The sequence below is a fragment of the Brachycentrus maculatus genome, unplaced genomic scaffold (assembly GCF_059751285.1).
Source record: "Brachycentrus maculatus isolate JH-2025_06_01 unplaced genomic scaffold, ASM5975128v1 h1tg001291l, whole genome shotgun sequence".
In the NCBI taxonomy this organism is placed as follows: Eukaryota; Metazoa; Arthropoda; class Insecta; order Trichoptera; family Brachycentridae; genus Brachycentrus; species Brachycentrus maculatus.
In genome coordinates this window covers 1-14214 of record NW_028281960.1, presented here as the reverse complement: position 1 = coordinate 14214, position 14214 = coordinate 1, and the positions used below count along the sequence as shown (strand labels likewise).

General features: G+C 30.4%; 3 protein-coding genes and 1 long non-coding RNA gene across 4 annotated transcripts; 1 reads left to right on the top strand and 3 right to left on the bottom strand.

The window, feature by feature from the left end:
• Nucleotides 1–436: 436 nt before the first annotated feature.
• Nucleotides 437–2355, bottom strand: LOC148299181 (uncharacterized). Its single transcript, XM_088276312.1, has 2 exons — nt 2262–2355; nt 437–1312 (listed from the first exon to the last, which is right to left on the bottom strand). The coding sequence occupies exons 1-2, from the start codon at nt 2313–2315 to the stop codon at nt 956–958; spliced, it is 411 nt and encodes a 136-aa protein (XP_088132438.1). The 5' UTR covers nt 2316–2355; the 3' UTR covers nt 437–955.
• An 868-nt stretch (nt 2356–3223) lies between these two features.
• LOC148299180 (uncharacterized) lies at nt 3224–5988 on the top strand. Its single transcript, XR_015839110.1, has 2 exons — nt 3224–3557; nt 4999–5988. It is a non-coding gene; the product is annotated as an uncharacterized LOC148299180 (long non-coding RNA).
• On the bottom strand, nt 5989–8781 carry LOC148299179 (uncharacterized). Its single transcript, XM_088276311.1, has 2 exons — nt 8666–8781; nt 5989–7665 (listed from the first exon to the last, which is right to left on the bottom strand). The coding sequence occupies exons 1-2, from the start codon at nt 8720–8722 to the stop codon at nt 7306–7308; spliced, it is 417 nt and encodes a 138-aa protein (XP_088132437.1). The 5' UTR covers nt 8723–8781; the 3' UTR covers nt 5989–7305.
• A 1855-nt stretch (nt 8782–10636) lies between these two features.
• LOC148299178 (general odorant-binding protein 56d-like) lies at nt 10637–11937 on the bottom strand (the record flags this gene model as incomplete). Its single annotated transcript, XM_088276321.1, has 1 exon — nt 10637–11937. A coding segment is annotated over one exon (454 nt), but the record flags the coding sequence as incomplete, so codon positions are not given.
• Nucleotides 11938–14214: the final 2277 nt, after the last annotated feature.

Here is a 14214-nt window from a genome sequence, read left to right as displayed (position 1 = left end):
TATTTTAACTACATTTGCCAAAAATGTTATTTTACTGATCTTTCTTATATGAGGTATGCATGACGAGATTGTTTGTAATGACAGATTGGTTTGGCGTTCTATTATCTCTGCATACCCCTGCGAGCAAGCAGCATGATGGTTAGTTAGAAAGTTAAAACTTGAAACTTGAAACAGAACTTCAAAAAGTGTACTTGTGTTAATTTTTTATTTATTTAATAAAAAATAGCTTCTAAAATAAAAATAAAATAGTGTTATGTCACGAAATTTATTAATGAATAATAATATGTAATTTCACAACCTTCTTTGATGCACTTTTTTTTGGGTAGGCATGTGCATAGTTATTTATCAGCAATGTAATGTATGTGCATGTATTTTATTAAATAAACAGTCAAAAATGGAAAAATGATAACAGGGTGTTTGAATAATAAAACAAAAGTTGTGGATGCTCGTTGAAAATTTATTTGCTAATCAAATAAATATAAATTGCTAAACTAAACTAATACATTAAAAAGGAAAGGAATCAGCCAAATACCTCAATATAAAGAAACTTCATTCGTCGAAATAACTTGCACATACAAAATATCCGGTAACGGGACTTTTATGAAAAACTGAAAAAAATATTTCAGCGGTAGTCCTTGATTTTAGGATAAACGTTGGTATTGTACTTTTTGAGGGAGAAGGTATTATATTACAAGTTATATCGACGTGGTAGGCATCATGTATTGCTCTCGTTCAAGAAAATATCACAAATATAGCAATATTGATCGTAGAGTTGGATGTGCTCACTCAATTTTTAAGTACAGAATCATGAATTGTAAGATTGGTCAAAATGGGTGGAGTTCTTTTCTGTTCTAAGAAATTCATATGATTAAGAAATAAGAAGGTTTGAAAATTAAAATGTCCTGAAATTTGTGAGTTGGCCCGAACGAGAATGACATGTTCGCAGTATAGGGAATTACAGCACGAATGTGTAGTCAGGATCTATAGCAGCCAGGCACTTGAGAACGCTCCACAGTCTCCACACTGGGGTGACGCAGAACTTGGAATTACAGGTCTCTACATCGGCGGTAAATGTGGCTTCATCGATGGTAGAGGGAAGCATTTCTGCTACAGCTGTGGCGTTCACAGTTCCGGCAGTATTCACGAGGTTAAGAGCTTTGTAGACGCAGAAGGAGTACAATTGTGACGGAGTGTCTGTGACATTCAAAGTTCCCGCACGGATATTGGCGAGTGTTGGATCAGTGATTCCTGAGCTAGCCTCGCAGGCTCCACGCGCTGTTAAAATCTTCGCCCATTGTAAGATTGTTTGGCCCTAAAAACAAAAATGAAAAACAGTCTGTTATATTATTTTTGATTCCATTCAAACTTATTGTCTTTGTAGGCCGTTGGGGTGAGCGCTCTTCGTCCTCAGGTCGTTGGTCCTTCTATCATATACAACGTCACCTAGGCCATGTCTTCTTCTTCTTCTTTTTTATGGCTTTTCACCCTTCTTGGATAGGACATGTCTTCGAATCATGCTATTTTTATGTAGCATCTATGACCATAACTTTTTGGTATTTCTCTTGACGTCTTTCGAGGAAGACATCTAGAGGAAGACTAAAAAATTATATGTTTTTATTATACACAAGTCTATTGTTAAAACAAAAAGGAGTAAATACGTAATTTACTGAAATTATGGTTCGAGAAAAGTTTAAGAAAACTAAACTAACAGTACACAATGGAGTAAATCTTCCAATGGGGAAATAATGAAAAAATAAAGCTCAGAGAAGCATTGTCGATAAAATTCAGAAAGGTGTGTTGAGATGGTTTAGACGTGTTGATCGAATGAGTGTAGGAAGAACGGTAAAACAAATTTATTAGGCAAATGTAGTTAGGAAAAGGAGCTGAGGAAGATCGAGGAACACAAGGCATTCTCAATGTTGAGAAAGTCAGTATGACTTTTCACCTGTTCAACTGTTTTTCAACTCAGTATGATGAGAACATCTGTAGTGTCCGAAACTAGTCGTGTATAGATTAATAAACTCGAAAGTAGTATAAAACAAGTGTTTGGGTTTTTTTTTATTTGAATATACAATAAATCAATAAATAATGAAGGGGAGATAAGGAAATACACCCAATGAATCGTCGATATCTTTAGAATCGAGAATATACGAATCATTAAAAAGTAGTTCCATTCAACAGTATCTACGAAATGTAAATTGATATTAAAATAGTTTTAATTTTATTTTTGAATCTTAATGTTGATATGAAAAATGTCTTACCATCCCCAAAGCAAAAATGCTTGAAATCACCAACAAGATAATAGCGGACTTCATGTTGAATGGTTGATTAGACTACGTAGAAGTAACTGATGATATTTTTTGAAATTTTCAAGCTTTATATACGATTTCGTTTAATGACGTTCTTATTCAACTACGTGATGGTTTAAGCCGAATGATTTTAAAAAAAATCAACACATTTAATCAGCTTATAATAAAAAAATGATAATCAAAGTTCATTTTCAATACAAAATGCGTTTGCAAAATGTTTGCGTGTATGCTTTTTTTGTAGGACATTTTTTAAAATGTTGTTTTTACGGTTTTCAAAGGTTTATCAGCTTTATCAAATGTATCTACATAATTTACAATGAATTATAATTACCTACTCTTTTTATGAAGCAAATAACTAGCCATCACACTACTTTTTTGCAGAGCTGGGCAGATAAAAAAACGCCACACCAATATGTTTTGCAAACATCCTTTGCGTCTTCCAGATTCATGCGGGTAAGGGTAAAAATAAATACCCAGAATAAAGAACCCGGGACCTCCTATACAGTAGTCGAGTGTGCTGACCATCACACTACGGAAGCGGACACTTAGATTACTTAAGTAGAATTTTCAAAAATCAAAATTCGCATCCCAATTCCTCACTGTACGTTGGTCTGAAAAAATGTATAGGAAAAATAACAAAATGTTTTTTTTTTCACCTACGAACCTACGAGTTGTGACGATCTTGGCTTTAGAAAAAAAACATAATTCCGTATCAAAATGACTTTTTTCTATTTCTTTACGTGTTTGCCTACATAATTTATCAGTTGAACCTTGATACCTATTTTTGAGAGTAACGAATAAATAGTTTTTAGTATATCTATTATCAACTTGTCATAACAATTTTTTACGCAGAAACATTTTTTTATACGAAAATAATATGTTATTCTAAATTGTCGGGATAATTTAAATAAATTAATAAATAAAATGAATTCAGCAAGAGCAGATACTTCTAGAACAAAATCTCTACTTCGAATCTCAGAGATGCAAAGTCTCCGATCTATAACCGGAAACACGTTGCGAAACCGCGTAAGAAACAGTGATATCTGGAGCATCTGTAAGACGGAGGATATCGTGAGTTCGGGACGACAACGAAGGCGATACTGGAATGAGCATGTTAACAGAATTCCAGAAAACAGACTTCCACGAATCGCCCTTCAAGGACGCAGACCCCCAGGCAGACCTCCGAAAAGATGGAAAGACAGCTGGGAGTCAACATCCTAAGAGCGACAGGCGGAGACGAAGTCGAAGGTACAGACAGATCCTGAGGATCTTTAAAAAGAATAATAATAATATAATTACAAAAAATAATAAGATGAAGAATAAAAAAAAAAATCTTTGTGATTCTCTCGTCTTGTTGAAAGAAACAGGTCAGTTGATCAGCACCTTCTTAAAACACTTTGGTCCCCTAGCCATATCGCTCACTCGTTTCAACAACGTCATATATAAAAAGAAACTTCATTTTTCAGGAGATCGTTTTAAAAGTTTGAAGATATAATACAATGTATTAAAAATAAATACCAACCCACTTATTGAACTTTTTGCTGTGCAACGATCATTTTAGGTAAAACCTGAATTTTTTCTCTATTTGAAAAATATTTAGTATGTTTAAACAAATAATTCAATAATACCTTTCTTCAAAATGCAAAAACAACACTTTCTGCCCTGTACCGGGTAAATATTAAGTTAAAAATTAGCCGCTTTTGCTGGGATATATTACATTTTCTGGGTATTCCGAAAAAAGGCATAACTGAAAATTGACGATTTTTGATATATGACGTTGTTGAAAGGAGTGAGCGATATGAGATCCAAGTTTTTCCAAAGAGATACTACTAGCAGTTGTAACACCACTAATAGGGTCCACGACAGCGATTTCCCTCCTGCCCAAGCGATTATTTATCCTTTTTAAGATATGGAATAAACTCTTGGGTGTAAAATCCACAAAAATATTGAAAATGGGAACAAGACGCACAAGGTAGCTTGGTGAGTTTCAGCAACAAAAAAAAAGATAATTATGTTTTTAAAATTTTAAATATTTGTATTCATGTATTCATATGAATATAAATGTATAGTTTTTTTTTAATTTTTTTTATTTATTAAGTATTTGGACATACTCAAAATGTTGTAAATAAATGTATAGTAAACAAATACATATTTCATATTATTTTTTGACATCTCATCAAAGATGAAGAAGAATATGGAAGTCTGGGCATTTACGGGGCTGACGACCGTCATAGGCTGGTTTAAGTGACCACTTTACACGCGTGTAACATTCACCAATTCTACCCATTATTGACAACCACACTACTCAAATTCTTGGAAGTTCTGTATATATATGAACCAATTTAGAAACCTTGTTCTTAAATCACTAGAACTTCACTAGAGACATCTATTGGTGAGATGTAAAGAAGCTTTTTACTAAGCAGAAGCTCTTATATTAGTATGTGAGGTCCGAATCCTGGATTATAATCACACACATGAGAAACGCCAGCCTATGACGGTCGTCAGCCCCGTAAATGCCCAGACTTCCATATTCTTCTTCATCTTTGATGAGATGTCAAAAAATAATATGAAAATAACTCCTGTAATTGGAGATAATCCAGATTTTGTGAACAAGTATTTGGACACACTCAAAATGTTGTAAATACATATTTCAATAAAAAAATGAGTGGGTCGAAATACTTGTTCACAGATCTGGGTTTCTCGACGGGTTATTTTATATCTTTTGACATCTCAACAATGATGAGGAAGAATAGGAAAGTCTGGGAAGGAAACACGGCTTATGACTAGTCATAGCCTGGTCAAGTGATCACTGTACACACGTGTAACATTCACCATTTTACCCATGATTGACAACCATGCTACCCAAATTTTGGAATTCATTCATAAATGTTATATTATACTGTCTAACTAACTAACTAACTAACCATCACGCCGCTTACCGCAGGGGTAGGCAGAGAGAATAGAGCACCACACCACTCTGTCCTTGCAAACATTCTTCGCCTCTTCCACGTTCATGCATCTCCTCATACATACCCGCCGATTGTTACGACTCCTAACCTGACCACTTTCAAGTATTTAGCATACCTAATCGTGCCATGTTTTTTTCGGTCTTCCTCTGCTTTTTTTCCCACTAACATTCGCCTCATAAATTTGTTTTACCGTTCTTTCCTCACACATTCGTTCTACATGTCCAAACCATCTCAACACACCTTTCTTAATTTTTTCGATAATGCTTATCTCAGCTTTGCATTCCTTCCTTATTTCACTATTCGCACATCTATCATACATCGTTTTGTCGCACATTTTTCTGAGAGATCGCATTTCGACTGCATTCAGTCTAGTTTCATCCTTCTTTTGCCAACTCCATGTTTCACTTCCATACATTAGAGTTGGAACTAGGACTCCGTTGTGCACTGCCAGATTGGCTATACTGTCAATCATTAGAATCCTTACTGCCCATCTAACATAATCCCTTAGCTTATACCTCTACCTCTTTCCCTAAACTCCCTTCTCCCTTTGCCTTCCTTACTATAATTAATTTGTAATTTTCATAAATATTTGATAAAATATAAATTATTTGCTTAATTAATACATCAGTAAATTGAAATTATGTTTTTTAATGTTAAAAAACCCTCTGATTGTATGAAAATAAAATAAAAGTATTGGATAAAAAAAAAAATTTTTTTCTTCTCATAATTATTTATTAACATTACCATAAAAATAAAACAATTTTATATAATGCTCCCTCAAATACACACGATAATAATTCCTTAAAAAATACATTAAAAAAATGCTACCTTGTCTAATTATTTGTATAAATTCCAAAGTAAGATATTTATTTGCTACTCATTAAACCATACACCGCGGAACTTGTTTAAAAGTACCTTAATACGAGACTATCGTAAAATTTACGACAGTAGGAAAAAGTCATATTTTACCAAGTACGGTAGCCGAGCGTGCTGGCCCTTACGCTTCGAAAGTGTACGAAAAAATTAACAACGCTGATGCAAAATAGCTATAAAGTTGGCAAAGACATGACATCTCGTATGGACCGCAGTCTAGCAGTAGAAGTGTCATCCGAAAGTGGACAAAAAACCATGGAGAATATAGTCATTTTATTTATTGCTTCGGCATTCACTTTGCGGTAACACATGTTTAAATTTTAAATAAAAATATTTTTTTACCACTTGGGTATTATATTTTTTTAACGACTAGTTTTGGAGGCATCTGTAGCTTCCGATACTAGTCATTAAAAAACTAAATATAATACTCCAGTAGTAATAAATAGGTGTAACACTCCTTTTCATTTGACGTTCACTTTGTATAATACCAATTTATTTAACGTGACCGTGACCACCGGTGTTGGAATAATCATTCCATTATCAGGTCACTTAAATAAAAAAATAACAGTCTGACATATGTACAACATTTGTTTTTAAAGAGAAACAGCAGACAAATGAATCTCAATGGGAATATTTTAAAACTTGTGTGAACTTGATGTTAAATTTAGTTTTGTTAATTATTAGGTTTTTATTAATTATTCGGTTTTTAATGAACTAGTGTTTATTAAAAGGGTATTGTACAAAATGAACTATGAATGATAAGGATAGTGTTATATTGTGTCGGGTTGTGGTCCCGTTGTATCAACTTTGTGGAAGGACATGAATATTTTATTAAAATTAAGAACTTGATTAAACCAGTTTAATGAGTTTTATTTCTATTTAAGGCTAGTTGCGAAAACGACAGATGTTTTCATCTTCTGGTACAAATTAAAACTGTTTTAATTTGTACCAGAAGATGAAAACGTCTGTCGTTTTCGAAACTAGTCGTAAATAGAAATAAAACTCATTAAAGTGGTATATTCAAGTGTTTAATTTTAATAAAATGCTTTTAATATTCTAAATATCTTTATTAACAATTGAAAAAAAAGGTTATCTTTCGTAATTTTTACGAATGTCCCGTAATTTAGGGTTGAAAAAATATGAACAAGATTAAATTACAGGACGAATACATCTCCCGGAAACTTCCTATTGTAGCAGACCAAGATACTCCACAGTTTGGCAGGCCTGGTGAACCCAAACCTGTTGTTGCAAGCCTCCGCAACAGCTATGAAAGTCAAGGGGTTGGTCTCTCCTGGAAGCATGTTGACCCCAGCAATCAAGTCAAGTTTCCCATCAACCGTCAGCAGGCCAAGAGTCTGGTAGACGCAGTACGCATACTCTTTTATTTTGGAGTTACAGACGGAGAAATCGTCATTGCGCACCCTCTCGATCAGGTATAGTTCCGCTTTCGTGGATGCTGCGCAGTCAGATCGAGTCTTGACGATCAATTCTAGCTGAGCAATGGTAAGGAACCCCTGAAAACCATAATATTTTTACTGTCTGGATGTAAAATATTTGTACAAATATTACTTTTTGAAATTTTCTATGGCCTGATTTAAATGCGATCATGAATTATTATGACTCTTGTCAAAACTTTATTGGTAATTTTTATTGTTGATTTTTAATTCATGTAATAATATTTAATAAATACAAAATGATTTTCATACTTATGCTTTATATTAAAAAGAAAACAGTTTGAAAGATGTATATATATATATATATATATGTATATATATATATATATATATATATATATATATATATATATATATATATATATATATATATATATATATATATATATATATATATATATATATATATATATATATATATATATATATATATATATATATATATATATATATATATATATATATATATATATATATATATATATATATATATATATATATATATATATATATATATATATATATATATATTAATATATATATATATATATATATATATATATATATATATATATATATATATATATATATATATATATATATATATATATATATATATATATATATATATACTTTATACCGCTAACTCCTTTCAAGAACGTAATAAATAAAATAACTTGATTTTTCAGGAGAACGTTTTTGAAGTTTAAAAATATAATACAATGTTCAAAATAAATATCAAGATTTGTTGAAAAACCTGTTTTTTTTTTCAAAAAAAAGAAAAAAAGGTTTTTTCTTCATTTGCAAATAACTAGTTTATTTAAAAAAATAATATTAAACAATACCTTGTCTTAAAAATGCAAAAACAACACTTTCTGCCCTGTAGCTAGTAAATATATAAAATATAAATATTAGGTTAAAAATATGCCGCTTTTGCTGGGATATAGTACATTTTCGGGGCATGCCGTAAACATGCACAACTGAAAATTGACGTTTTTTGATTTATGACGTTCTTGAAAGGAGTGAGCGAAATGTATAACATAAATCTAAAATATTTTACCTCAGTACAAGAAATTAAGGTTGCTACACTAAAAATAAATATAATAAATGGTTTCATATTGAAAATCACGCTACAAGCTACTAGAGACTTATCTGCACGAAATTAAATTTCTCACTAAGCTGTGTCGTCTATACATATTTTCAACTTGGGGCTTATATAAATACGAACATATGTATTTTCATGTATGTTACATTTCTTTGCCACTTATATAAGTTTAGTGGCACAATAAACAATTTTTTTGAGGATTGCTTTTATAATTTTCAGCTCATATTTAGTTAAAGAGCAGACGTATATATAAATATATATATATATATATATACATATATATATATATATATATATATATATATATATATATATATATATATATATATATATATATATATATATATATATATATATATATATATATATATATATATATATATATATATATATATATATATATATATATATATATATATATATATATATATATATATATATAATATATTATATATATATATATATATATATATATATATATATATATATATATAATATTATATATATATATATATATATATATATATATATAACGTGTTCTTAAAGCTGGGTTTCTTCCATTGAGGAGTCTTCACATAGATAAAGAAGAATATGTTCAGGAGTCTCTTAATAAAATCGTTCCCTATCCAACATACTGTTCTGAACACATTTGTACTCATATGTGTCATGAGATTGATCAATATATCTAGGAGTTCCAAAAATAGAGAGTGTGGTTGTCAATCATGGGTAGAATTAGTAAATGTTACACGTATGTAATGTGATCACTTCCATATTCTTCTTCATCCGTGTTGAGATTTAAAAAAACAAATTGGAATCATAATAATATACATTGTAAAGATGTAACACGTTGCGAGACCGCGTAAGAAACAGTGATATCTGGAGCATGTGTAAGACGGAGGATATCGTGAGTTGGGGACGACAAAGGCGATACTGGAATGAGCATGTTAACAGAATGCCAGAAGACAGACTTCCACGTATCACCCTTCAAGGAAACCCTGAAGGACGTAGAATCATGGGTAGAATTACAATGATTTAAGAAAACACTTCGTTTTTTACCACTTGAGTTTTATTATAGACTACATGTTTCAGAAGTGAACCTTCCATCATTCAGGTCTGTATAATAACTAAAATATAAAATATAAAATTGTTCTATAAATAAGGAGAGGGGAAAGTAAGGGGAAGGGGTTAGTCAAGGGACGGAGTTTGAAAACAAAGGAAAAATGGAAAGCAATGGCGAAGAATTTTGAAACAATATATTATTCAATAAATTATTATTAGAATTCAGGTTTTTTTGCATTTCTAAATTTTCAAGATAATTCATAATTTGGTCTTTATATGGAACAAGGTGTAATAATTTTAATTTATGAGAGTGAAATGAGTGATATATTTATATTTTATATTTTAGTTACTATACAGACCTGAATGATGGAAGTTTAACTTCTGAAACATGTAGTCTATAATAAAACTCAAGTGGTAAAAAACGAAGTGTTTTCTTTAATCATTGTAACATGTCTTACCACAAAGTTAATGCCGAACAATAAATAAAATATGGGTAGAATTTGTAAATGTTACACGTATGTAATGTGATCACTTAAACCTGTAAATGCCCATACTTCCATATTCTTCTTCATCCTTGTTGAGATGTCAAAAAACAAATCATAATAATATACATTGTAAAGTATGTACTTTGCTCACATAAATGTTTAGATTTCGATATTTGTATTTTATTTCCATGTCGGGATATTGTGTTGTTTTTGTTGTGTCAATTAAATATTCATGTTTTTGTGCCCTCTGGTAATTCTTGTGGACTCTGATATTGAATATTAAATAATGACGTGCACATAAAATAATATCGATGATTTAATTTTATATAATTTATTACTGCAAAAACAGATGACAGCTAAATAGAATAATACACAAAGAAAATTATGAATAATAATTTATTTGCAATGAGAAATTATAAGCTAACAAAAATTTGGAATTTACGGGGCTGACAACCGTCATAGGCTGGTTTAAGCGATTACTTTACACACTTTTAACTTTCACCAATTATACACAATATTGACAACCACACTACTCAAATTCTTGGATGTTCTTTATAAATGAACCAATTTTGAAACATTGTTCTTGAATCACTAGAACTTCACTAGAGACATCTCGCTCACTCCTTTCAAGAACGTCGTAAATCAAAAATCGTCGATTTTCAGTTGTGTATTTTTTCGGAATGCCCAAAAAATGTACTATATCCCAGCAAAAGAGGTATATTTTTAACTTAATATTTACCCGCTACAAGGAAGAAAATGTTGGTTTTGGATGTTGAAGAAAAGGTATTGTTTAATTATTTTTCTTAAATAAATTAAATATTTTTCAAATGGAGAGAAAACATTCGGGGTTTACCTAAAAAGATGTGTTGTACAGAAAAAAGTTCAATAAGTGGATTGATATTTATTTTTAAAACGTGTTATATTTTTAAACATTAAAAACGTTCTCCTGAAAAATCAAGTTTTTTGATTTATGACGTTCTTGAAAGGAGTGAGCGATCTATCAGTGAGATGAAAAGAACCTTTTTTTTGAACAGAAACTCTTTTACTAGTTTGTAATGCCAAATCCTGGATTGTAATCACATATATGAGTAGCGCCAGAAAACATAATTTTTATTTGAATTATTTTAGGTTATAATTTGACCAGTTAGTTTATTTACAACATTTTGAGTGTGTCCAAATACTACGTGATGGTATTTTTTTATGTAAGATATCTATTAGCGATTGCAAAGTTAAAGAACGTAGATGTCTCCAGGATACTGCTTGTTATAGCAGACGAGAACATTCCAGAACTTGTCCTCCGCGGAGCTTCCAGACTGGCCGTTGCAGGCGTCCACAGCGGCGGAGAACTTTGCAGCGTCCGTGCGGGGATCGATGTGCCTCAGGCCGGCCCGCTTGTCGAGGCGGCCGTCAGGGGTGGCCAAACCCAGGGCGCTGTACACGCAGTGGGCGTACCTCTTCACCCGGGGGTCGCTCGTCGAAAAGTCGCCGTTGCGAACCCTGACCACGGCCGCGGGGTTGGCGAAGCTCGACTCGAGGCAGGGGAAGCGGGCGTGGTGCAGCGCGATTTGCTGGGGGAAAAAGAAAATAAAACATTGCCATGTCAATAGATTCTTCCTTTTTTCTCTGTGAACGTCTTTGTACTGTTCCGAGTCTGTCTGCTGTGCTGGTCGGGGTTGGGGGCGCCTGTGTACCGGCCAACGTCAAGTCGGAATCGGATCCAGCTGACTAATTGAACTAAACACTAATCCCTTTCACTGCCTACACTGGGGTACTCCTAGAAAATTTGGTGATGATGATTATTTAGATTGGCAGTGACAGGTATATTGAAAGCTTTTAAATGTCAATTCACAGTAAAATTGGGAAACAATTTCATATTGTTTCACATTTTCAATAAATTTCGCAACTTAGTTAAAATATATATATATATATATATATATATATATATATATATATATATATATATATATATATTTCGAGAAATAAAATTACTTTGTGTTCTGATCCACTCACATTTTTACTAACCAACTAGTTTTGGCAACAACCTGTTGCCCTCTTCAGGGTTTATTTATTACCAGTAATAAATACTGTTTAGTAATAAATAAACCCTGAAGAGGGCAACAGGTTGTTGCCGAAACTAGTTGGTTAGTAAAAATGTGAGTGGATCAGAACACAAAGTATTTTTATTTCTCGAAATAATATATCAATATGATCCACAAAGTTAATGCTTTCAATATTCAAAACAAAAAAAAAATTGCTTAGCAAGACGAGATCTGTCAAGAAGCCTAGATGCTTCTGTATCAGATCTGTGCATATGGTGGGACAGCTTTCAATAAAAGATTCCTATTTTCCCTGAAAATGAATGTGAGTACTTTCATATCCCATTACCGTTTGAATACTTGGCCTTACCCTCAAGTAATGTTTTCTCCCATAAATTATTACTGCACATGTTATAACTATTTATTTCATTAAAAAAAAAAACAAATTACATACATAAGTCACAAATACATATAATATTCCCGATGAGAAATATCTATTTCTCTTTTTGGAGATTAGATTAACTATCTGTTACTTAAGTACTTATAATTGTCAAGCCATATAAGGACCCTCAGTCCATTTAATCTTCATATTAGTTTAAAAGTGCCATAACAAGGCGAAAAAATTGTCACAAATTTTATTTTTATGTGTTTTTATTAATAAAATACAATCGAGTAGACTCTGAAATTCACAAATTTTTTAGTGTGTCCAAATACTTGTTCACAAAATTTGGATTATCTCCAATCACAGGAGTTATTTTCATATTATTTTTTGACATCTCATCAAAGATGAAGACGAATATGGAAGTCTGGGTATTTACGGGGCTGACGACCCCAATAGATGACAAAAGATGTCTCTAGTGAAGTTCTAGTGATTCAAGAACAAGGTTTCTAAATTGTTTTATACAAACAGAACTTCCAAGAATTTGAGTAGTGTGGATGTCAATAATGGGTAGAATTGGTGATTGTTACACGCGTGTAAAGTGATCATTCAAACCAGCCTATGACAGTAGTCAGCCTCGTAAATGCCCAGACTTCCATATTCGTCTTCATCTTTGATGAGATGTCAAAAAATAATCTGAAATTCACAGTTGGACACATCGCCGTGTGAGGCGTCGAAGGAATTCGAAGAAGAGGAAGAATCCTCGTCAAAGCTAGTTGAAACGATGTGAACTAAGATAAAAAAATTAAGTCAAGTACTTAATATTATATTTAAGTACTTGACTTAAATATATATATACATATATAAATATATATATATATATATATATATATATATATATATATATATATATATATATATATATATATATATATATATATATATATATTTATATATATATATATATATATATATATATATATATATATTTATTTATATATATATATAAATATATATATATATATATATATATATATATATATATATATATATATATATATATATATATATATATATATATATATATATATATATATATATATATATATATATATATATATATATATATATATATATATATATATATATATATATATATATATATATATATATAATATATATATATATATATATATATATATATATATATATAAATATATATATATATATATATAAATATATATATATATATATATATATATATATATATATATATATATATATATATATATATATATATATATATATATATATATATATATATATATATATATATATATATATATATATATATATATATATATATATATATATATATATATATATATATATATATATATATATATATATATATATGTATATATATATATATATGTATATATATATATATATATATATATATATATATGTATATTTATATATGTATGTTTATAAATATAAAGATATAAATATACACATACATATGTATAGGCGCACACCACACAA

Excerpts from the sequence above, each read along its gene's own strand:
- LOC148299181 (XM_088276312.1), bottom strand. The coding sequence starts at position 2,315 with ATGAAGTCCGCTATTATCTTGTTGGTGATTTCAAGCATTTTTGCTTTG. Across the intron at positions 1,313-2,261 it reads GCATTTTTGCTTTGGGGATG|GGCCAAACAATCTTACAATG; the intron begins GTAAGACATTTT and ends TTTTGTTTTTAG.
- LOC148299179 (XM_088276311.1), bottom strand. The coding sequence starts at position 8,722 with ATGAAACCATTTATTATATTTATTTTTAGTGTAGCAACCTTAATTTCT. Across the intron at positions 7,666-8,665 it reads CCTTAATTTCTTGTACTGAG|GGGTTCCTTACCATTGCTCA; the intron begins GTAAAATATTTT and ends TATGGTTTTCAG.